Source organism: Erythrolamprus reginae, chromosome 1 (assembly GCF_031021105.1).
Source record: "Erythrolamprus reginae isolate rEryReg1 chromosome 1, rEryReg1.hap1, whole genome shotgun sequence".
Classification (NCBI taxonomy): Eukaryota; Metazoa; Chordata; class Lepidosauria; order Squamata; family Dipsadidae; genus Erythrolamprus; species Erythrolamprus reginae.
The window spans coordinates 137,627,376-137,652,505 of record NC_091950.1 but is presented as its reverse complement, the minus strand read 5'-3'; the positions used below and the strand labels follow the sequence as shown (position 1 = coordinate 137,652,505).

The 25,130-nt window shown below is 42.3% G+C and overlaps 2 protein-coding genes across 2 annotated transcripts in view; both read right to left on the bottom strand.

Annotated features, from left to right (window-relative positions):
* The window catches only part of LOC139163582 (NACHT, LRR and PYD domains-containing protein 12-like), a 113,488-nt gene that overhangs the window by 32,012 nt on the left and 56,346 nt on the right, over positions 1 to 25,130 (bottom strand). Inside the window, exons 8-11 of the mRNA XM_070744478.1 lie at positions 12,574 to 12,744; positions 1,299 to 1,469; positions 569 to 739; positions 1 to 18 (exon numbers count right to left, since the gene is read on the bottom strand). The exon at positions 1 to 18 is cut by the window's left edge and continues 153 nt beyond it. Coding sequence (XP_070600579.1) covers positions 1 to 18; positions 569 to 739; positions 1,299 to 1,469; positions 12,574 to 12,744 — 531 coding nt within the window. The remainder of the gene's footprint in view (positions 19 to 568; positions 740 to 1,298; positions 1,470 to 12,573; positions 12,745 to 25,130) is intronic.
* LOC139156984 (ribonuclease inhibitor-like) lies at positions 13,064 to 25,106 on the bottom strand. Its single transcript, XM_070733272.1, has 11 exons — positions 24,918 to 25,106; positions 23,556 to 23,786; positions 21,290 to 21,522; positions 20,672 to 20,842; positions 19,489 to 19,659; positions 15,928 to 16,098; positions 15,433 to 15,603; positions 14,680 to 14,850; positions 14,324 to 14,494; positions 13,379 to 13,549; positions 13,064 to 13,202 (listed from the first exon to the last, which is right to left on the bottom strand). Exons 1-11 carry the CDS (start codon positions 25,104 to 25,106, stop codon positions 13,064 to 13,066), a joined length of 1,989 nt encoding a protein of 662 aa, XP_070589373.1.

Genomic DNA, 25,130 nt, shown 5'->3' with positions numbered 1-25,130 from the left:
GCGATCTCTCCATCAAGCCTGCAGAGAACAGTTGAAAATTATTGTGTTTCAAAGCAAACATGGAAGGCATTTCATAAGAATTGAAGGAAATATTATTATTTGTTTGCAATTGAATTGTCCCTCCCATCAGATGTGGATTCCTCCTGGTAGTGACCTTCTGGTGATGTAACTATGACATCATGGAACTGGTTAGGTCGATGCCAGTCTATGGGCTCTGCCAATTTTAAAAAAGTTTTCTTATTTTTTGATTTTTAAAATTTATTTTATTTATTTATTTATTTTATTCTGAGCATGTGGGGGAGCTGGGATTCCAGCACTGTGCATGTGGTCACCATCTTGTTTTCATTTTTCCAGGATTTTTTGTCACTGCACCTTGGCACCCACAAGGCATGGCAGGAAACGAACCAGCAGAAAGGTAAGTTAGAACCTACCCCTGATGTGATCTGTCCATCTAGCCTGAAGAGAAGACTCCAAAAGATAGATAGATAGATAGATAGATAGATAGATAGATAGATAGATAGATAGATAGATAGACCTGGTCAAACTGTAATGACAAAGTATCACTTACACTAGCCTTTCTATTGGACATTGGGGATGTTTCAGTCCCTCACACAGCACTTTCATTGCTCTCTCGTCTGGGTTCTTGAGGGACAAAAATAACTCTCTCAATGTTTGGTTTTCCCTGAATACTTCTGTTAGATGCCTCATGGTGGATTCCTTGGCAATCTCTCCATCAAGCCTGCAGAACAATTGAGAAAAATTAAATTGCTTTTCAAAGCAAATATGGGAGGAATTGAAGGAAATATTATTACAGTATTTGTTTGCAATTGAACTGTCCCTCCCATCAGTGGTGGATTCCCCCTGTTTGGACTGGATCATTGGAACTGGTAGTGACCTGGTGGTGATGTCACTATGACATAATAGAATCAATTAGGTCGATGCCAGTCTGTGGACACCACCATCTTTTTCTATTTTTTATTTTTTATTTTAATTTTATTTATTTGTCATTTTGAGCATGTGCAGAAGTCAGGTTTCTATCACTGTGCATATGGTCACCATCTTGTTTTCAGCTTTTTCCACCAGAATTTTTGTCACTCAACTTGCATTTCTGGGTGGCAGGAGAGGAAATGAACCACCAGCAAGGTATGTTCTTTTTCAATGCAAATATGGAAGGTATTTCATAGCAATTGAAGGAAATATGATTATATGTTTGCAACTGAACTGTCCCTTCCATGATAATTCAACAGTCAAAAAGGACCATTATGGCAATGAAACAAAAATGAAAATGCATCACTTACTCTAGAGTCTCTATTGTACATTGTGGGTGTTTCAGGCCCTCACAAAAAACTTCCATTGCTCTCTCGTCTGGGTTCTTGAAGGACAAAGATAAGTTTCTCAATCTCTGGTTTTCCCTCAATACCTCTGTAAGAGGCCTCATGGTAGATTCATTGTTGATCTCTCCACCAAGCCTGCAGAGGAGAGTCCAAAATATTTAAATTGTTTTTCAAAGCAAACATGGAGAGCATTTTGTAGGATTTGAAAAAAATATGATTGTGTGCTTGCAATGGAACTTTCCTCCACATGATACTTTTCTGAAATTTAAACAGTTAAAAAGGACCATTATGGAAATAAACAGAACTGAAAAAGCATCACTTACTTTAGCATCTCTACTGTACATTGTGAACATGTGAGGCCATTCATAGGAATTTGAAGAAAATATGATTATGTTTTTGCAATTTAACTGTCCTTCCCATCAGAGGTGGGTTTATCCTGGTTTGGACCAGTTCGCCTGACCTGATAGTGAACCGCTGGTGACTTCATGCTAAAATCAATGAACCAGTTTCGTCGGTGCCCATCCTTGGGCACCAACATCTTTTTTAAACATATTTTTTTGAATTTATTTATTTATTTATTTTTCTTAGGGTGTGCAGAATCTGACTCTGCAGCACTGTGCATGCTGTCACCATCTTGTTTTCTTCTCTTTCTTTGAATTTTTTTTTAGATTTTTTTTCTTCTTAATTTTTTTTCTTCCAAGGATGTGCCAAATTCAGGTTTCCGGTACTGTGCATGTGGTTGCTATCTTATTCTTTCTTGAAAAACAAACATGGAGAGCATATTACTGCAACTGAAGGAAATATGATTATGTGTTTGCAACTGAACTGCCCCTCCCATGATACTTTTCCAGAATATTGCCCGTTAAAGGACCATTACCAAATGCAGCCGCGTAAGTGGTCATGGGCCTTCCTACACATGGCCATGTTTCTCCAACACTCTGCGGACTGCATTGGTTGCCTGTTGGTTTGCAGACACAATTCAAAGTGTTGGTAAGAATTAAATCAAATAGAAACAAATCTTCAAATAGACCCAGAAAGCAAATATCTTAAAGAAAAGAAAAGAAAGCAAATATCTTAAAGAAAAGAAAAGAAAGCAAAATCTTAAAGAAAGAAAAGGGCATGAGTGACTGTGAGCAATGACTCCCGGTCCAAATAGGGCCGCAACTGGTGCACCAGGCGAACCTGGGCAAACGCCCCCCTCGCCACAGCTGAAAGGTGTTTCTCTAATGTGAGCTGTGGATCGAGGAGGATGCCCAAGTTGCGGACCCTCTCTGAGGGGGTCAATAATTCCCCCCCCCCAGGGTAATGGACGGACAGATAGAATTGTCCTTGGGACGCAAAACCCACAGCTACTCCGTCTTGTCTGGGTTGAGTTTGAGTTTGTTGACACCCATCCAGGCCCCAACAGCCTCCAGGCACCGGCACATCACTTCCACTGCTTTGTTGACTGGACATGGGGTGGAGATATAAAGCTGGGTATCATCGGCATATTGATGATACCTCACCCCATGCCCTTGGATGATCTCACCCAGCGGTTTCATGTAGATATTAAATAGCAGGGGGGAGAGGACCGACCCCTGAGGCACCCCACAAGGGAGAGACCTAGAGGTTGACCTTTGACCCCCCACTAACACCGACTGCAACCGACCAGAGAGGTAGGAGGAGAACCACTGAAGAACAGTGCCTCCCACTCCCAACCCCTCCAGCCAGCGCAGAAGGATACCATGGTCAATGGTATCGAAAGCCGCTGAGAGGTCAAGGAGCACCAGGACAGAGGACAGGCCCCTGTCCCAGGCCTGCCAGAGATCATCCATCAATGTGACCAAAGCAGTTTCCGTGCTGTAGCCGGGCCTGAATCCAGACTGTTGAGGACCTAGATAATTGGCTTCTTCCAAGGACCACTGGAGTTGAAGTGCCACCATCTTCTCAACAACCTTCCCCATGAAGGGAAGGTTGGAAACTGGACGGTAGTTATTAAGCACGGCTGGGTCCAGGGAAGGCTTCTTGAGGAGGGGGCGCACAAGTGCCTCCTTATAAAGGGGCGGAAAGGACCCCCTCCCCAAGGAGGCGTTGACAATCTCCTGGACCCAGCTCCGTGTCACCCCTCGACTGGCCGAAACCAGCCAAGAGGGACACGGATCCAGTAAACAGGTGGCGGAACTCACAGCTCCAATGGCCTTGTCCACTTCATCAGGTGTCGCCAAGTCAAACTCCTCCCAGACAGATGGACAAAGACGTTTAGCCCCAGTCACCTCGACTGACTCATTGTCAGTCGACTCTGTTTTACAATTGGAGTCGAGGTCCGCTCTGATCCGAGCAATTTTATCAGCGAAAAACGTGTTAAAATCCTCGGCACTACTCTGCAAGGGCTCCCCAACTCCCCTCTGATTAAGAAGGGAGCGGGTTACCCTAAACAGAGCGGCCGGGCGGGATTCCGCTGATGCAATCAAGGCGGCATGATACACGCATCTTGCCGCCTTGAGCGCCACTTTGTAAGTCTTAATATGAGCTCTTACAAGTGTTCGATCGGATTCGGACTTACTCTTCCTCCATCGCTTCTCCAGACGTCTCTTCTGGCGCTTCAACACCCGGAGCTCCTCGTTGAACCATGGAGCTCTATGGGGTCTAGTGCCGCGGAGAGGTCGCAATGGCGCAATCCGGTCAAGAGCCTCCACTGCAGCCTTGTTCCAGGCCTCAGCAAGAGACTCTGCCGAACTGTGGACGAGTGTATCTGGAATAACCCCAAGCACCATCTGGAAACCTTCTGGATCCATCAGGCGTCTGGGGCGGAACCTCCTAATTGGTTCCGCCTCCCTGCGGGGAAGGATTGGAGCCAGGAAGTTAAGCCGCAGTAGGAAATGATCTGACCACGACAAAGGCAACACTTCTAAGCCCCTTAATCTCAGATCATTACTCAATTGCTCAGAGTGGAATATCATATCGGGTGCGTGTCCACCCTCGTGAGTCGGACCCTGAACTACTTGAGTCAGGTCCATGGCTGTCATGGTGGCCATGAACTCCTCTGCCAGTCCAGAGGAACCGCCGAGCGATGGCAGATTGAAGTCCCCCAGGATGATAAGTCCGGGGAACTCCACCGCCAACCTGGCCACCTTCTCGAGTAGCACAGGCAGGACTGTTGACATGCAGCTGGGAGGCAGGTATGTGAGTAACAAGCCAACCTGAACCCCTAAGTCCAACTTCACCAGGAGGGACTCGCAACCCGCAACTTCTGGAGCAATGAGCCTACGCAGGCCAAGACTTTCCCTGGCTATAATAACCACTCCTTCCCCCCTTCCCTGGGGTCGAGGTTGGTGCCATTCCCAGAAACCCAGCTGGGCAAATTTCAGAGAGAGGAACTCCTCCCTCCAGGCCCAGCCAGGTTTCGGTCACACAAGATGCTAATAAGCAGCGATCCCTCCTTCCCCTGGAACAGCTAATTTGAGAACAATAATCAATACACTCAAATACTATGAAAACAACCCAGGAAAGCAGGTGGCATTGGTTTTTCTTGATGCAGAAAAAGCGTTCAATAATGTGAACTGGAGATTTATTAAGATACAATTAGAAAAAATGAAATTTGGCCCGAAATTTGTGAAATTAATTAATTCTATATATTACAAACAAAATGCATGAATATTAATCAACGGAGAACAAATAGACAGATTTGAAATTGAGAAAGGGATAAGACAGGGATGCCCCCTATCTCCCTTCCTGTTCATTTTAACATTAGAAGTGCTCTTAATAAAAATTCGAGAAGATAAAGAAATTAAAGAAATACAAATTAGGAAAGAAAGTTACAAATTATAGGTTTTTGCTGACAATGTGGTTTTTATAACAGAAGAACCCACGAAAACCATCCCAAAATTAATACATCAAATAGAAGAATATGGAAAGATTGCAGGATTAAAAATTAATAAAAACAAAACAAAGATTCTAACTAAAAACTGCAGTAGAAATGTCAATTGGAACAAATATCAGATATGAAAACAGTATGAAAAGTAAAATACTTGGGAGTTTAGATATCAGCAAAATGCACAACACTAAAAGAAGATACCGTATTTTCCGGCGTATAAGACGACTTTTTAACCCCTGAAAATCTTTTCCAAAGTGGGGGGTCGTCTTATAGGCCGGATACTGCGCCCATTCCACAGCCGCGGGCGGGAGGAGGCCGGGAGCGGGATTGAGGGGGGGGAGCGGACCCGCGCTCACTTTCGGCTCCGGGGACTGCAGGTGGCTATGGCGCCGAAAGGAAAAAGCGCTGCTGTTGCTGCTGTCGCTGCCGCCTGAGGCGGCGGCACTCGAATCTGGCGTGGTGGAAAATCTGGAGGCAGGCAAAGATTTTCCACCACGCCAGATTCGAGTGCCGCCGCCTCAGGCGGCAGTGACAGCAGCAACAGCAGCGCGTTGATGAAGCCGGCGAGGGAGCTCCGGAATCGGTTGGCGCTCGCCCGACGCCTTGTTTTTTTATTTCCCCCTTTGGTTTCTTTTCACAGGCGGGAGTTCAGGAGGCAAGGGAGCGCTCGAGGAGACAGCGTCTTGCGGCATCGCTCAGCAACTTCTTTTTCCTTTCGGCGCCATAGCCATCCGCAGTCCCCGGAGCCGAAAGTGAGCGCGGGTCCGCTCCGCCCGCCCGGTTTGCAAGCGGCGGAGATCCCGGGCTGCTTGGCCGAGCGGGGCTTCCATTCAGGACGGGGGCAGGAGGGAGGGAGGGAAGGGAAACGCAGCCCTTTGCCTCAACCCGCCGGCTCCGGGGACTGCGGGTGGCTATGGCGCCGAAAGGAAAAAGAAGTTGCTGAGCGTCCCTTCGTCATAAACCCAACGGGAGGCGATGCCGCAAGACGCTGTCTCCTCGAGCGCTCCCTTGCCTCCCGAACTCCCGCCTCTGAAGAGAAACCAAAGGGGGAAATAAAAAAACAAGGCGTCGGGCGAGCGCCAACCGATTCCGGAGCTCCCTCGCCGGCTTCATCGAAGCGCTGCTATTGCTGGACGACGCCACTCCCGCCGCCGGCTTTGCTGGGGTGGAGCGCCACTCCCGGCGGCAGGAACTGTGGGGGGTAGCCGGCGTAACGAGCCCTTGCCACAGCTATCCGCCGCTTCTTTGTTCTCCGCCTTGCCTCCGCTACTCCCGCCGCCGCCTTTGCCTCTTGCCCGGCGGGGAGAGCAAAGGCGGCGGCGGGAATAGCGGAGGCGAGGCGGAGAAGAAAGAAGCGGCGGATAGCTGCAGCAAGAGCTTGTTAGCCGGAGCGTACGCCTGCTACCCCCCGCAGTTCCTGCCGCCGGGAAGCAGCCCCTTTACATTAGCGGTGGCTGCAACGGCACTGGCGATGCGGCCGCTAGCCGCTCCGAGCGGTGTGGGAACGCCCACCCCTCTCACAGTCCGGTCCCGGGCTGACAGTAAAGGGGCTGCTTCCCATCCTCCTGCCAGCTTGCTCAGAAGGAAACCTTCTGAGAAGGAGGATGGGAAGCAGCCCCTTTACTGTCATCCCGGGACCGGACTGTGAGAGGGGTGGGCGTTCCCACAGCGCTCGGAGCGGGTAGCGGCCGGATCGCCAGCGCCGCTGTAGCCACCGTTGTGGGAGGAGCCTCAGAAAGAAAATAAGAGAGAACAAGAGAGAGAGAGAACAAGAGAGAGGGAGAGAGGTGATTCTTGAAGCATATGGTAAAAAGCACCCAAATAATAAGAAACACCCCCCCCAGCCCACACCTGTGTTTGAAAAGAATAAAAGAGAAAAAAACCCCAGCCCTCAACTGGTTTTGGAAATGGTTCGAGTGTGTATACACACACACGTAAGGGGGGGAGAGAGACAGGGATGGAAAAAGAGGAGAAGTGAGAGGGAGAAGGAATGAGGGAAAAAGGGAGGAAGAGAGAGAAATGAGAAACATGAGAGAGAAAAGGGGGAAAGACAGGAGAATAACCCAGAAATGAGACAGTGGTATAAATTTGAGGAGGGATGATTGATGATTGACTGTATTTATAAGGGGATGTTACATGGGATTGTATATATGAGGGGGTTATTTATGTGTGTGTGTGTGTGTGTGTGTGTGTGTGTGTGTGTGTATGTATGTATGTATTTATTTATTTATTAGATTTGTGTAATTTTGGTTGGTGGTGTGCCCCAGGATTTTGTAAATGTAAAAAATGTGCTGCGGCTCAAAAAAGGTTGAAAATCACTGCTCTAGCAGGTGGTAAATCAGCACTCCTTTTAACTGACAAGGGACCCATTTCCCAGACTTTGATCATTTCCCCAGGTATTTTTGTACCTACTTGACCAACATTATTAGTGGTTGCAAAATTGAATGTTAAACTGGATGCATTTATTTCTGCCTGTTTGTATTTGTTCTTATGTTTAACCATTGAAAATGTACTTTTCCTCCAAAAAGAATCATCTTTCCATATTTCTTAGGCAACATTTTAAAATAACTTTAAAAGCTGAGGTCATATTATTCACCCTGCTCTGTATCATAGCACACTGCACAGTACTGAAAATTGGCAGGGTCACTAATTAAACCCGACAAGTTAAAATCTGTTTAAGTGACATTGCAAGAGGATAAAGACAGAAAGTGCGGAAAGAGGAAAAAATGGATGGGCTGTTTGGATTGCCATATCATGATATCACATACAGATTCTCATTCCATAATAGATTCTCACATAGGTGTCAGCATGCTGCATGTTAGACTGAAAGATACCTGCAGAATAGATGGTAGGAGAAAGAAAAATAGCCAGGTTCACCTTTTTGTGTTGACAAATTATGATGAGTTATAATAATAAACTTAATTGTGGTGAGGAGAAATATGAGAGGCAGACAAGACAGATAGACAGAGACATATGGAGAGATAGACAGAAGAGTGCTCCCACTTGGCTCTCTCTCTCTAAATAATTCATTCATAATTTTAACAATAAGATCTTCATCATTAGTAATTAAAATATTGTGTTATCATGTTCAGAAATGATTTTTTTCTCAATGCAAGTACATCATAGACCTAGACTCAGTCAGGTCTATGATGTACAGAAGAGGGGTAGTCTTATACGGCGAGTATATCTCAAATTCTATATTTTAACTGGAAAAGTTAGGGGGTCGTATTATACGCCCAGTCGTCTTATACGCCGGAAAATACGGTAATTATAATAAGTTAATAGATCAAATAAGAAAAGAGCTACAGAGTTGGAAGGACCTACAATTATCTTTACTAGGAAGAATACATGCTGTAAAAATGAGTGTCTTACCCAGATTACTTTATCTATTCCAAATGATCCTGATTAATCCAGGAAGGAAATTTTTCACAGAATTAACTAGGATAATTTCTAAATTCATTTGGTTAGGTAAAAAAACCAAGAATAAAATTAAAACCATTACAAGATGTAAAAAAGGGGGGGGAGGATTAGGCCTACCAAATTGGAAATTATATTACTATGCCACAGGGCTATCCTGGATTAAAGATTGGATTACTCTATAAAATAAGAGAACACTAACTTTAGAAGGATATGATCTACTTTTGTGATGGCACACTTATGTATGGTACGGAAAATACAAAACACATGCATATTTTAAAAAACACATACTTAAGAACACACTAATACAAATATGGCAGGATATAAAGAAACACCACTACCGAAAAATACCTGAATGGGTCTCTCCAATTGAAACTAAATAACATCCTAATCTAATACATTTAGATAATTCTATAAGATATAAAGAGTTATTGAAAGAACATGTTAAAATCAAAAGAAGAATTAGAAGAAAAAGGGAGACCTGGTGGATATACTTAAGATGCAAGATGCATATCAAAAAGACAAGTTGGAATGTTGCTTTCAAGTGGGGAAGAGTGATCTAGATAAGATAATTACGGGCACAGACACAAAATTAATCTGCAAAATTTATAAATTTTTAATCAATTATGAAATGGAGGTGGAGATAGTCAAAGAAAATATGATCTGTTGGGGGAAAATTTTGGGGTATTCAATTCATTTACATAAATGGGGAAAATGTGGTCCGTTAACTGGCAAATTACCAAGTCAAATGCATTTAAAAAAAACCAATGTAAGATGTTCTACCGTTGGCATCTAGCACCGAAGAGAATTTCAAAAATGTTTTGAAATGTATCGCCGCTGTGCTGGAAATGTAAAAAAGAAAAAGGGTCTTTCTATCATTCATGGTGGACGTGTATTAAAGCCAAAACCTATCGGAAAACTATAGCGGAATGGTTAATAGAAATTTTAAAAGAAAAAATAGAGAAAAAAACAGAATTCTTTTTATTAGGGATTTTTAATAAATCATATAAAAAAGAAGACAGATACTTGGTTACACATATTTTAACAGTGGCTAGAATAACATACGCTCAACTATGGAAAAGCGAGGACATTCCAAAAAAAGAAATGATTATTTAAAAAAAATTGGAATGTGCTGAAATGGATATGCTAACCAAAAAACTAAATGGGAAAGAAGAAACTGATTATTATAGAATTTGGGATAAATTTTACAATTGGTTTAAACAAAGAAACAGTCAAATAAGTGAAATAGAATGCAAGGTTTAAAAGATTAATAATTAATATGTTCATCTCTTTTTTCAAAATTGGAAACCAGATTTTCTCCCTTTTTTGAAGGTTTTTTCTATTCTTTTTCAAGTTCTTCTCTAAAATGTTTCTTTTCTTCTTTATTTTCTCTTACATAAAAATGTACAGTATTTACAGTGAACATAGACTGAAATGTTTTCAATTTGATGTAAAAATATATATAACTCAGTATGTGTTTCTGACGAAAATTGGGATGTAAATCATCCCGGATATGTGTATTTTTTTAAATATTTCTGTGTTTTAATATGTCTGTTTTGTTGCTGTTCTGTTCGGGTCGTATGTGACCCGAAGCCAAGTTTGAGTCCCTGTAAAAAATTTTCCCTGCATATCTGAAACTTGAAATTTCATGACTTTTCATCATTTCAGGGGTTCTCTCTATGAGAATTTTTTTGGGGGGGTGGGGGGCTTAGTTTTTGCTGGGCAAAAAAAGTTCCTAATGTTATGTTCGGGTCACATACGACCCGGACTGAAAACACTTCATTTGAAGTGCTTATGTTTGGTCAATTTGAAAACTTTTTTCACTTGGAAAGTAGTCTGAACATTTCTGCACACAATGATATGAAAATTGAAATGAAAAAATTAATCCTTATTGGTTTATTTTGCACATAAATGTGCCGCCCCCCCCCCGTTTTTGTGATTTTTTTTCAATTTATGGATAGTTTTGCTTGCAAAATCCATTCTATTTTACTGGAGTTGGTGTGGGATTGGTAGCTTGAACATTTCTGAATATAAGAAAAATATAAAGGAACTGAAAAAAATGATTCTTACTGGTTTTTTAACATCAGAAATAAGGCCTCCCCCCCCCTCGGCTGCTTGCAATCATTTTCACTTTTTATTTTTTTATGCTCCAAATCCGAAATATTCTTTAAAATCTTAGGCATTCATTTACTCAATTTAACAATGCTGGTCATCAAAAAATATTTTTGGGGTGGTGGCTAATTGTTTTCTGGGCAAAAAAATATCATAACTTCAAATCTGTTTCTGTTCGTATATGACAGGACCAAAAATATTTTTTTTAGGTACTTGAATTTAATCTTTTTGAAAACTTTTTCAACTGGAAAACTAGTTTGAACATTTATGAACATAATGATATGAAAATTGAACTGGAAAAATTGAGACTTATATTTTTATTTTGATCAAAAAGCCCCTCCCCCCATCCTTTCTGAATTTCGTGTCAATTTATATTTTTTAAGGCTACAAATCCCTGAGGAATTTCCCCCCAAAAGGTTTGATATACTAAATTGAACATTTCTGAACATGAGAAAAATATAAATGAACTGAAAAAAATGGTTCTTATTGGTTTATTTTTGCCACAAAAGGGCCACCCCCCGGCCTTGCTGTGTGCCATTATTGTCACTGTTTATACATATTTGTCTATAAATATTTGGAATATCCTTTTGAAAATCAACCACATTGTAGCCAGATAACTAATTTTATGAAAGAAATCCATTTTACTAAAAAAAAGTATGTAAGTTTGAAATTAACAGCATAATTTTTATATAAATTGAAATAAATTTATATGCAAAATAAACCAATATGCATCAATTTTTCCAGTTCAATTTTCATATCATTATGTTCAGAAATGTTCAAGCTACAAATCCCACACCAACTTTAGCAAAATAGAATGCATTCTGCTAGCAAAACTATCCATAAAGTAAAGACTATTTCACAAAAACGGGGGGGAGGCACATTTATGTGCAAAATAAACCAATAAGGATTAATTTTTTCAGTTCAATTTTCATATCATTGTGTGCAGTAATGTTCAAGCTACCAATCCCACACCAACTTTAGTAAAATAGAATGGATTTTGCAAGCAAAACTATCCATAAATTGAAAAAAAATCACAAAAACGGGGGGGGCGGCACATTTACGTGCAAAATAAAGCAATAAGGATTAATTTTTTCATTTCAATTTTCATATCATTGTGTGCAGAAATGTTCAGACTACTTTCCAAGTGAAAAAAGTTTTCAAATTGACCAAACATAAGCACTTCAAATGAAGTGTTTTCGGTCCGGGTCGTATGTGACCCGAACATATCACTAGGAACTTTTTTCGAACAGAACACAAGGGTTAAATAAAATATATATATAATAAAAAAACAAAACAAAACAAAAAGTGTTGGTAATGACCTATAAAGACTACATGGTATTGGGCCAGATTACTTGCGAGACCGCCTTCTGCCGTATAAATTCCAGTGACTGTTTAGGTCCTACAGAGTTGGCCTTCTCCAGGTCTTGTGAACCACACAATGTTGCTTGGCAAGGCCAAGGGGAAGAGCCTTCTCTCTGGGGCCCCGGCCCTCTGGAATCAGCTTCCTCCAGAGATTCACAATGCCGCCACCCTCCTCACCTTCTGTAAGAGTCTTAAGACTCACTTATGTGCCCAGGCTTGGGGCAATTAGATCTTGGCCCCCTGAGTGATGAATATTATGTATCACTGAGGTCTGAATGTTTACGATTGATTTTTAATATATTGGGGATTTTAGGTTAGTTATTTAGTTTAATTAATTGGATTTAGCCATTGAATTTTATTGTTCTTTATTATATATTATAAACCGCCACAAGTCCTCGGAGAGGGGCAGCATATAAATCAAAAAACAAACAAACAAGCAAGCAAATAAATAAATAAATAAACCTGGTCAAATTGTAATGAAAAGGCATAACTTACACTAGCCTTTCTATTGGACATTGGGGATGTTTCAGTCCCTCGCACAGCACTTTCATTGCTCTCTCATCTGGGTTCTTGAGGGACAAGGATAACTCTCTCAATGTTTGGTTTTCCCTGAATACTTCTGTTAGATGCCTCATGGTGGATTCCTTGGCAATGTCTCCATCAAGCCTGAAGAACAGTTGAAAAAATTTAAATTGTTTTTCAAAGCAAACATTGGAGGAATTGAAGGAAATATTATTACAGTATTTGTTTGCAAATGAACTGTCCCTCCCATCAGTGGTGGATTCCCCGTTTGGACTGGTTCATTGGAACCGGTAGTGACCTGCTGGTGATGTCACTATGACATCATGGAATCAGTTAAGTCGATGCCAGTCCGTGGACACCACCATCTTTTTCTATTTTTTAATTTTTTAATTTTTTTAAAATTACTGTAATTTTATTTATTTGTCGTTTTGAGCTAGTACAGAAGCTGGCTTTCTATCACTGTTCATATGGTCACCATCTTTTTTTCAGCTTTTTCCCCTGGAATTTTTGTCACTGAACCTGCGTTTCCACGTGGCACGAGATGAAATGAACCACCAGCAAGGTAAGTTAGAACCCACCCAAATGCAATCTCTCCATCAAGCCTGCAGAGAACAGTAAAAAAAAATTAAATTGTTTTTCAAAGCAAACATGGAAGGCATTTCATAGCAATTGAAGGAAATATGATTATGTTTGCAACTGAACTGTCCCTTCTATGATAATTTAACATTCAAAAAGGACCGTTATGGCAATGAAACAAAAATGAAAAAGCATCACTTACTCTAGCATCTCTATTGTACATTGTGGATATTTCAAGCCTTCACACAGAACTTCCATTGCTCTTTCATCTGTGTTCTTGAAGGACAAGCATAAGTTTCTCAATCTCTGGTTTTCCCTCAATACCTCCGTAAGAGGCCTCATGGTTGATTCATTGTCGATCTCTCCACCAAGCCTGCAGAGGAGAGTCCAAAATATTTAAATTGTTTTTTCAAAGCAAATATGGAAGGTATTTTGCAGGAATTTGAAGGAAATATTATTGTGTGTTTGCAACTGAATTTTCCTTCCCATGGTACTTTTCAGAAAATTAAACAGTTCAAAAGTACCATTATTGCAATGAAAGAGAAATGATAAAGCATCACTTACTGTAGCATCTCAATTGTACATTGTGGATGTGTGAGGAAATTCATAGCAATTTGAAGAAAATATGATTATGTGTTTGTAACTCCCATCAGAGGTGGGCTCATCCCAGTTTGGACTGGTTTGCCTGAACCGGTATTGACCCATTGGTGACCTCATGCTGACATTAATGAAGCAGTTTCATCAGCGCCCGTCCTAGGGCACCAAGAACACATTTTTTGGAGTTTATTTATTTATTTAGTTATTTAGTTATTTTCTGAGGGTGTGCTTAATCTGGGTCTCCAGCATATGTATGCTGTTACCATCTTGTTTTCTTCTCTTTGTTTGGAATATTTTTTCTTCTGAGGATGTGCCAAATTTGAGTTTCCGGCACTGTACACATGGTTGCTATCTTGTTCTTGGCTTTTTTTCATTTTTCATTTTGATTTTTTTGACACTGGGAATGGGCACCCATGTGCCTTGGGATGAAGCAAATTGGCAGCAAGGTATTTTAGAACCCAGCCCTGTCTCCCATGATACTTTTCCGAAATTTTAACATTCAAAAAGGACCGTTATGGCAGTGAAACAAACATGAAAAAGCATCACTTACTTTAGCATCTCTATTATACATTGTGGATATTTCAGGCCCTCACACATAATTTTCATTGCTCTCTCATCTGGGTAATTGAAGGACAAGCATAAGTTTCTCAATCTCTGGTTTTCCCTGAATACCTCTCTGAGAGGTCTCATGGTGGATTCCTTGGCGATCTCTCCATCAAGCCTGAAAACGACAGGCAAAAAAATTTAAATTGTTTTTCAAAACAAACATGAAAGGCATTTCGTAGCAATTGAAGGAAATATGAATATATATATTAATATATTTGCAACTGAACTGTCCCTTCCATGATGATTTAACAATAAAAAAGGAGCGTTATGGCAATGAAACAATGAAAAAGCATCACTTACTTTAGCATCTCTACTGTACAATGTGGATGTTTCAGGCCCTCACACAGAACTTCCATTGCTCTCTCATCTGGGTTCTTGAAGGATAAAGATAAGTTTCTCAATCTCTGGTTTTCCTTCAATACCTCTATAAGAGGCCTCATGGTAGATCCATTGTCGATCTCTCCGCTAAATCTGCAGGGAGGAGTCCAAAAAATTTGAATTGTTTTTCAAAGCAAACATGGAAAACATTTCATAGCAATTGAAGGAAATATGATTATATGTTTGAAATTAAACTGTCCCTCCCATGAGCCAAAAAGGACTGTTATGACCAGTTGGGGGTTCTTCCTTTCATTGCCATAGATGCACTTTCCTGGTGACTGTTGTGGGCAGGCAAATGCCCGGTGGGAGCACACACATGTCGGTATGAAATTCAACTTCTCTGTATGCTCCGGAGGCCAAATCTCACATGAGAACGCATGCCGGAAGTGAGATTTTAGCGATTCTCACTGATATTTCTGCTTTAGTGCATGCGCAAAAGTGAAAATTTGGTGAAAATCACAGAACTCTTACTCTTGCACATGTCCTTGCCTGAGATTTAGCATCCAGACCATGTGCAGAACCCAAATCGTATGCCGATATGCCTGCCCACCCACTGGTAGGCTGGAGTTGCGCACGCAGCTTCATTTTTCCTATCAGGATGGGATATTTCCCCATTCCGGTAGGAATCCAATACTGGTTATGGCAATGAAACAATAATGAAAAGGCATCACTTACTCTAGCATCTCTATTGTACATTGTGGATGTTTCAGGCCCTCACACAGAATTTCAATTGCTTCCTCATCTGGGCAATTGAAGGACAAGCATAAATTTCTCAATCTCTGGTTTTCTCTGAATACCTCTTTTAGATGCCTCATGGTGGATTCATTGTCAATCTCTCCACCAAACCTGCAGAGAAGAGTCCAAAATTGAAAATTGTTTTTCAAAGCAAACATGGAAGGTATTTCGTAGGAATTTGAAGGAAATATGATTATGTGTTTGCAACTGAATTTTCCCTCACATGATACTTTTCTGAAATTTAAACAATTAAAAAGGACCGTTATGGCAATGGAACAAAAATGAAAAAGCATCTCTATTGTATATTTGAGCCCATTCATAGGAATTTGAAGGAAATATGATTATGTGTTTGCAACCAAACTGTCCCTCCCATGATACATGAACAATCAAAAAGGACCATTATGACAATGAAACAAAAATGAAAAGGCATCTTACTGTAGCTTCTCTATTGTACATTGTGGATCTTTCAGGCCCTCACAAAGAATTTCCATTGCTCTCTCATCTGGGTAATAGAAGGAGAAGTGTAAGTTTCTCAATCTCTGGTTTTCCCTGAGTACCTCTATAAGAGGCCTCATGGTGGATTCCTTGGCAATCTCTCCGTCAAGCCTGCAGAGAACAGTTGAAAATCTTTCAATTGTTTTTCAAAGCAAACATAGAAGTTATTTCATAGGAACTGAAGAAAATATTATTATTTATTTGCAATTTAAATGTCCCTCCCATCAGTGCAGGTTCACCAATAGGCCAGTATTACTGCTACTGGCATCAGGGGCCCGGCCAAATTGAAAAATGGGGGCCTCCAGTTTTGGCCCGCCACCGTGTGCCGGCCCCATGGCGCCTGCAGCAGTCATTGTGCCCAGCACCGTTCCCTGTAGGCTGCACAGGGCCGCCGATAGGGCGGTACTACTGGGAGTGGCGTCACGGGCCCAGGCAATTTGGAAAAGGGGGGGCAGCATCCGCCAAAAACTCCCCAACCCAGATTGCGATGGGGAAAAGCGTGCCAAGGAAAGCAAAAGGACCAGAGACACCTCGCCAAACTTCGCCTCTGCGGAGCTTCTCTGACCGCGGCCCGCACCTTCTTCCCACCCCCGCGAGGAAAGAAGGCAGGGAGGCCGGCAGATAGGCAGGGAGCCCCGATCGCAGCCGCAGAAGAAAGCGCGGGGGTGACTTGGCCCTACGGAAGCCAAGCCGCGCTGCTGGGGAAGCCGGGAGAAGACTGAGCCTGGCCGGCTTCTCCGCCGGCCTTGTGTGTCCCCCAAGGATTGCGAGGGCAAGAGAGCAGCGCCTTTCGGCCTCTGGAGGTGCTGGGCCGGGGATTCGGGGAGGGGGCGTGAACACCGCCCGCCGCTCGGAGCCAATGGCTTCTTTTGGGCGGGCGCTAGCTTACTCGCTCGCCTTCCTGCTGCTGGCGCTGGGAGCAGGTAAGTGCACGCAGCTGGCCGGGTGGGAAGGGCGAGGTGCGAGGGGGAGGCAAGGTCCCTCTTTTTATGCATCCGCTCAGTGAGCCTCTCCTTCCTTCCCTCCTTCCATTTCTTTCATTTCCCCTCTCTATTTTTATTTCTCATTCATTCTCTTTCTTTCTTTCTTTCTTTCTTTTCTCTTTCTTTCTTTCTTTCCTTCTTTCTTTCTTTCCTTCTTTCTTTCTTTTCTTTCTTTTTCTTTCTTTCTCTTTTTCTCTCTTGCTCTTTCATTCTTTTTTCTTTCTCTTTCTTTCTTTCTCTTGCTTTCTCTCCTTCCTTCCCTCCTTCCATTTCTTTCATTTCTCCTCTTTCTCTCTTGCTCTCTTGCTCTTTTATTCTTTTTTTCTTTCTCTTTCTTTCTTTCTCTTTCTTTCTCTCCTTCCATTTCTTTCATTCCCCCTCTCTATTTTTATTTCTCTTTCATTCTCTTTCTTTCTTTTCTCTTTCTTTCTTTCCTTCTTTCTTTCATTTCTTTTTCTTTCTTTCTCTTTCTCTCTTTCTCTCTTTCTCTCTTGCTCTTTCATTCTTTTTTTCTTTCTCTTGCTTTCTTTCTTTCTTTCTCTTGCTTTCTCTCCTTCCTTCCCTCCTTCCATTTCTTTCATTCCCCCTCTCTATTTTTATTTCTCATTCATTCTCTTTCTTTCTTTTCTCTTTCTTTCTTTCCTTCATTCTTTCCTTCTTTCTTTCTTTCCTTCTTTCTTTCTTTCTTTTATTTCTTTTTCTGCCCACTGCCCGCCCGATTCGCCTCTCTTTCTCCTCTGCTTCCCACCTTGGAGCGCAGCAAAGGTTTTTCTTACCTTGAATGTTCTGGGCGGGCTGGCAGGGGGATGGGGAGAGCACGCACCAGCCCACGCGCCCAACATTGAAAATCACTTTCGCCAGCCTCCGGAGAATGAGAGAGAGTGAGAGCGACAGAGTAAGATAGAGAGAAAGTGAGAAAGAGAGAAAGAAAGAGGGGGAGAGAAAGAGATAGCAAGAGAGAGAGAACAAGAGAGAGAAAGAGTGAAAGAAAACAAGAGAGAAAGAGTGTGAGAGAGAAAGCAAGAGAGAGAGAGAAAGAAAACAAGAGAGGGAAAGTGAGAAAAAGATAGAGAGCAAGAGGGGAAGAGATAGAAAAAGAGAGAGACAGAAAGAAAGAGAGAGTGATGAGAGAGGAAGGAAGAGAGGGAGAGATAGGAATAAAGCAAGATAGAGAAAGTGAAAGAAAGAAAGAAAGAAATGAGAGAGGAAGGAAGCAAGATAGAGAAAGAAAGAGAGAGAGAGATGAGAGAGGAAGGAAGAGAGTGAGAGAGAGGAAGGAAGAGAGAGAAATGATAGAAAAAAGGGGAGAAAAAAGAGAAATGAGAAAATGATTGAGGCAGAGAATGACAGGAAAGAGAGAGAAACAGAGAGAGAAGTGACTCTTGATTTAAAGCATATGGTAAAAACACTTAAGTAATAACAGAAAAAAACCAGCCCTCCTCACCTGTTTTTATTAATAGTTTTGCTGGTTGTTTTAGTTTTAATAGTAATGGATTTTGGTTTTTTAAAATTATTAATTTCTTTTAATAAAAAAGAAGGTATTTATTTGTTTGTTTATTTATTTATTTGTTTATTTATTTATTTGTTTGTTTGTTTGTTTACTTACTTACTTACTTATTTATTTATTTATTTATATGCCGCCCAGTCCCAAGTTTTTCCTTATTTCCAGATTGTATTTTTTCTTGGTAAGGTTCCGCCCATTGCTTCTTGTACTACCTTCAGGTGGCATGGAGAATAAATAGATGCCATCTGCTCTGTGGCAGCCCTTTAAGGATTGGGAATCTACTATTATATTCCCCCTCAGTTTTCTATTTGTTGAGCTAAACATACTCGTTCTCTTAGCCCTTGGTCATAGGATTTAGCCTCTAGGCCAGGGGTGTCAAACTCAATTTCATTGAGGGCCACATCAGGGCTGTGTTTGACCTCAGAGGGCTGGGGGAGGGCTTGCCCAGGGTGTGTGGCCATGGTGGGCATAGCACGGGATTTGGGGGACAGTAGTTTTAAAATGGCGGGGGGGCAGACACTTAGGCTGTATGGGGCCCCAAAATTCCTGATGGCGGCCCTGCATCAGTGGTGGGTTCCCCCTGTTTGGACTGGTTCATTGGAACTGGTAGTGACTTGCTGGTGATGTCACTATGACATCATGGAATCAGTTAGGTTGATGCCAGTCCATGGGCACCGCCATCTTTTTTTATCTTTTATTTTTAAAATTTATTTTATTTGTCATTTTGAGCATGTGCAGAAGCCGGGTTTCTAGCACTGTGCATATGGTCACCATCTTGTTTTCAGCATTTTTTCCCTGGAATTTTTGTCACTGAACTTGCATTTCCATGTGGCACGAGAGGAAATGAACCAGCAGCAAGGTAAGTTGTTTTTCAAAGCAGATATGTAAGGCATTTCATAGAAATTGAAGGAAATATGATTATTTGTTTGCAACTGAACTTTCCCTCCCATGATACTTTAACAGTCAAAAAGGACCATTATGGCAGTGAGACAAAAATGAAAAAGCATCACTTACTCTAGAGTCTCTATCGTACATTGTGGATGTTTCAGGCCTTCACACAGAATTTCCATTGGTCTCTCATCTGGGTAAAAGAAGGAGAAGTGTAATTTTCTCAATCTCTGGTTTTCCCTGAGTACTTCTGTAAGAGGCCTCATGGTGGATTCCTTGGCGATCTCTCCATCAAGCCTGCAGAGAACAGTTGAAAATCTTTAAATAGCTTTTCAAAGGAAACATGGAAGGCATTTCATAGGAATTGAAGAAAAATTATTATTTGTTTGCAATTGAACTCTCTCTCCCATCAGAGCTGTGTTCCTCCTGTTTGGAACCAGGAGTGACCTGTTGGTGATGGCACTAACACATCATGGAACTGGTTAGGTCAGTGCCAGTCTGTGGCCGCTGCCATTTTTTAAATTTTTTTTTTGATTTTTTTGATTTTTAAAATTCATTTTATTTATTTTTTCTTCTGAGCATGGGCGGAAGCCAGGTTTCTAGCACTGTGCATGTGGTCACCATCTTGTTTTTGGCTTTTCCCCCAAGAATTTTTGTCACTGAACTTGCATGCCCACATGGCATGCGAGGAAACAAACCAGCAATAAGGTAAATTAGAACCCACCCCTGATGTGATCTCTCCATTAAGCCTGCAGAGAACAGTTGAAAAAATCTAAATTGCTTTTCAAAGCAAACATGGAAAGGATTTCATAGAAATTGAAGGAAATGCGATTATTTGTTTGCAACTGAACTGTCCATCCCCTGATACTTTAACAGTCAAAAAGGACTGTTATGGCTAGGCAGAGGTTCCTACCTTTCGTCGTTAAGGGTTTGCTCTCCCGGTGATAGCAGTTGGTGCATGTGCAAACAGCAGGCGCACACAGGCAATGGCATAAGATTCAGTTTCTGAGCATGCTCCGGAAGTCAAATCTCATGTGAGGTAGTGCATGTGAGTGAGATTTTGGCCATTTTCACCAATATTTTTGCTTCCGTGCATGCGCAGAAGCAAAAATCATTGAAAATCACCAAAATCTTGCTTGCACACACATCCTCACAGGAGATTTGACTTCCAGGGTATGCGCAGAAGCCGAATATGGTGCCAATGCATCCTCCCATTGGTCAGTTGGAGTTGGACAGCATACTGCCACATTCTGGTAGGAATCCAATACTGGTTGTGGTAATGAAACAAAAATGAAAAAGCATCACTTACTTTAGCATCTCTATTGTACATTGTGGATGTTTCAGGCTCTCACAAAGAACTTTCATTGCTCTCTCCTCTGGGTTATTAAAGAACAAGCATAAATTTCTCAATCTCTGGCTTTCCCTGAATACCTCTGTAAGAGGTCTCATGGTGGATTCGTTGTCGATCTCTCCACCAAGCCTGCAGAGAAGAGTCCAAAAAACTTAAATTGTTTTTCAAAGCAAACATGGAAGGCATTTTGTAGGAATTTGAAGGAAATATGATTATGTGTTTGCAACTGAACTTCCCCTCACATGATACTGTTTGGTCCCGCCAGGTCAATTATCAGGAATAAAGAGCCACACACGCTGATTCAAACTTTGATCATAAGCAAATCTATTGGTAAAACAGTTCATGCAATAAAATGGTTAACTCAAGGAATTTCATGCTGGCCACATTTCTCTAATTTGCAGGAGATATGGGAAAATATGGGATGTGAGCCAGATAAAGCTCCTGACAAGAACACTAGCCTGTGATATCCAGTACTCATTCATCTCCTGGCCTTCGAAATCTGTGACCAGCTGAGCTGAATATGGACCACTCACAACACTATTCTCCACCGCAGGGCCTTTCTCCTGGGTCCCTTACAGGGGATGTGGTCTGGACAGAACAGCCAAAAGTGTGGTGTCTTGATGAGAGCAGTCTGCAAATCTCTTGTGGTCTTCTTTAGCTTTATTCAAGTACCACTTTACCATCTCTTCAATGGACTGGGGGTTGGATAAGAAGTCTTCTGTGATTTGAACTGAAGAGTCAAGAAGCGTGAGTAGAAAGAATCTGGATTGATAGCCGTAGTTGGCAATGAACAGAGCACTCTGAGTGCTCTTGGGGGTTGTTAAAAGCGAATTCAGCCATGGCAAAGTATTCTAATCAATAATAATAATAACAATAATAATAATAATAATAATAATAATAATAATAATAAATTAGATTTGTATGCCACCCCTCTCCGAGGACTCAGGGAGGCTCACAACAACTATAACAATACAGCACAAATCTAATGGTTAAAACTAAAAGTAAAAGCCCACTATCATTAAAAAAAAACAATTGATACTACACAATCATTCCATACTCAAGTCTTGCTAGTCAGAAGGGGGCACATTAATCCCCCCATGCCTGGTGACATAAATGGGTCTTCAGAGTCTTGCGGAAGGTGAGGAGGGGGGGCAGCTCATCCCATAGATCCCACCAGACGACATTGTTTAGTCAACAGGACCCAAAATAGTCCCACTCTGTGGGACATAATCAGCTGCTGGGATTCGTGCTGCAGAAGGCGGTTCCATAGATATTCTGGTCTGATGCCATGTAGGGCTTTATAGGTTATTACCAACACTTTGAATTGTGTCCAGAAACTAATCGGCAACTAGTGCAGGCTGTGGACTGTTGACGAGACATGGGCATATCTGGGAAGGCCCATGACTGCTCGTGTGGCTGCATTCTGCATATCTGAAGTTTCCAAACACTCTTCAGAGGTAGCCCCATGTAGAGAGCGTTGCAGTAGTCGAATCTCGAGGTGATGAGGACATGAGTGACTATGAGCAATGACTCCCTGTACAAATAGGGCTGCAACTGGTGCACCAGGCGAACCTGGGAAAATGCCCTCCTTGCCACAGCTGAAAGATGATGTTCTAATGTTAGCTGTGGATCAAGGAGGATGCCCAAGTTGCAGACCCTCTCTGAGGGGGTCAATAGTTCACCCCCGGGTGATGGATGGGTAGATAGAATTGTCCTTGGGAGGCAAAACCCACAGCTACTCCATCTTTTCAGGGTTGAATTTGAGCCTGTTGACATCCATCCAGACCCTAACAGCCTCTAGGCACCGGCACATCACTTCCATTGCTTCGCCGACTGGACACGGGGTGGATATGTACAACTGGGTGTTATCAGCATACTGATGACACCTCACCCTTGGATGATCTCACCCAGTGGTTTCATGTAGATATTGAATAGCATGGGGAGAGGACCGACCCCTGAGGCACCCCACAAGGGAGACAACCAGGGGCAACTACAAGAGTTGGATGAACCCCCTGGCCACAATTTTGTCCAAACAGTCTCGTAATGCAACCAACATTGAGTAAATGAGCCCTAATGGAAGCTTGGCATTCAGAAGAAAATCAATGGCACAATGATATGGCTGATGTGGGGACAACTAGTCCATCTCTTTCTCATTGAACACACCTGCAAATCCAAGAGGTCAGCCGGCAATGAGACATCATATTGCCCTGGCATCTGAGCTTTGCAGACTTGGTGTATGTGGTCCACACACTAAAGGCTAGGAAATGACACAAAGTTCTGGGACCACACAATGCAAGAGTCATGGGCTCTTAGCTATGCCAAGCCAATGACCAAGGGGAAATGAAGCCCTTTGGTGACATAGAACTGGATGGCCTCGTCATGTTGTCTGATGATCAGGTGCACAGGCTGGATCATGGATCTTATCAGTCCAGACAGCAATACACATCCATCGATTGTCTCGACCATCATCAGGGGCTTGACTGGGCACAAGGGAGTAACAAAATGTCAAGCAAACGCTTCATTCATGAAATTTGTGGTTGCTCCATAATCCACCAAGAATGTGCTGGAAGGCACCGTGTATGATTCTCAAGAAATACTTTGGTAGCTAGGATCAGGTGTCTCGGTGGTCCAGAATCAACTTCTGCAGAATTAGAGTCCAACTAGGTGTCTTCCTGAGCCAATGTTTCCACTAGACTGGGCTCTGGTTGTTTCCTGACATGGTTGCCTGGAACTGAGTAACAGGAGCATGGGCTGTCACATCACTTCTCTTATTGGGGCAAGAGATGGCAAATTCGCCTGTCTCCCCACAATATAAACACAATCCCTCGGTTCGACATCTGACCTTTTCTGCGTTGGAAAGGCGGGCTCTGGCTGCACTGACATCGATGGGTTCCTCTCTGAAAACAGGAGCTGAGTGAACAACAGGATGCACAGATGGCATCTGAACAAAATGTCTTGGGGCTGGAACTGGCAGTATGACAGATGGCATCTGGACAACACAACATCGGACTAGAGTGGGCAATGTAACAGGAGGGACAGGTCCTAGCTGCACAGCATGAGGAGCATTCCTGGTCTGAAATTTGGCATAAATTCTTAAACAAAACTGCTCCAATTCCTCCATCTCATTGTGGGACAATTCATCCAATATTTTATCTGACAGTCCATTCTGGAACACCTCTATCAAACTGACCATGTTTCAGGTTAATTCTTGGCTTAGCCGGAGAAAATCATTGATATAGTCTGCAATAGATCTTTGGCCCTGTTTCAATTTCTTTAATTGCCTGGTAGCTGTTTGGACTCACAAAGGATCTGCAAACTGCTGTCACATCTAATCACAGAAAGCCTGATAATTTTGCACAATGGGATCATTTTAGGCCAGTAAGACCATAACCCACTGTGATGCTCTGTCAGATAACAGGCATATGATGAAAGCAATTTTATCTTGATATTGTGGGAAATCAATAGCATGAATATTGATAAACATTTGACATTGTCCCAGAAAAGCCGAGAATAATTCACATCTCCCAGTAAATTTATCTGGTACAGCTAGATGGCAGATTCGACAAGGAGGGGGCTGAGCAACTTGATTTTGCAAAGCTCCTAACTGATTCTCCAAATTTTGTATGTCTTGGTGCAGGGCCTTGGTGTAGCTCGGTAATTTTCCATGATGTCACTGAGCTTATGATCAAAGTTTGATTCAAAGCGTGTGGTGGGTGGGATGGTGAACAATCTGTTCTGTTCAGCCGGGTCAATTACCAGAAATAAAAAGCCACACATGCCGATTCAAACTTTGATCATAAGCAAATCTTTTGGTAAAACAATTCATGCAATAAAATGGTTAACTCAAGGAATTTCATGCTGGCCGTGTTTCTCTAATTTGCAGGAGATAAGGGAAATCTGGGAAGCAAGCAAGATAGAGTCATAAATCTCCACTCCTGATGTTTTTATTGTAGTTTACCAAAACTCACAGTCCAAGGAAACTCAGCAGCACTTGAAATGGGCAGAAATAAAAGTCTGTGTAAGCAGAAAAGTCTCTCAGCTTCAAGGCACCATTGTCCATGATGAAGAACGTTGTTTACCACGCCCCCTCTCCCCCAGGCTGTCCCTTATATACTGGCAAGGAGTGGCCAAGTGTCTCATAGATCTATTAACACCAAGAAAACCTCCTTTGCAGATACTCATGTCTCAACCTCATCCTCCTTACTCTTGCATCTACCAGGGATCCTGCTCCTCTAATTCCCCATTGTCCTCTGACTTGGACAATGCCATAATTGGGTGTTCCTACAGTTTCTGGTGGTTCCCATTCCCCTTCACTCTTACTCTCAGACTCGGGTGACAAGAACACTAGCCTACGATGCCAGTACTCATTCATCTCCTGGTCCTCGAACTCCATGACCAGCTGAGCCAGATGTGGACA

Bases quoted from the DNA above. Each gene is read 5' to 3' on its own strand.
- LOC139156984 (XM_070733272.1), bottom strand. From the start codon at position 25,106: ATGGAGTTCGAGGACCAGGAGATGAATGAGTACTGGCATCGTAGGCTA. The intron at 21,523-23,555 runs GTCAGATGTCGA...ACAACCCCCAAG, and splicing joins GCCTTTCCAACGCAGAAAAG to AGCACTCAGAGTGCTCTGTT. The intron at 13,203-13,378 runs GTAAGTGATGCT...TGTTCTCTGCAG, and splicing joins TGTACAATAGAGATGCTAGA to GCTTGATGGAGAGATTGCAT.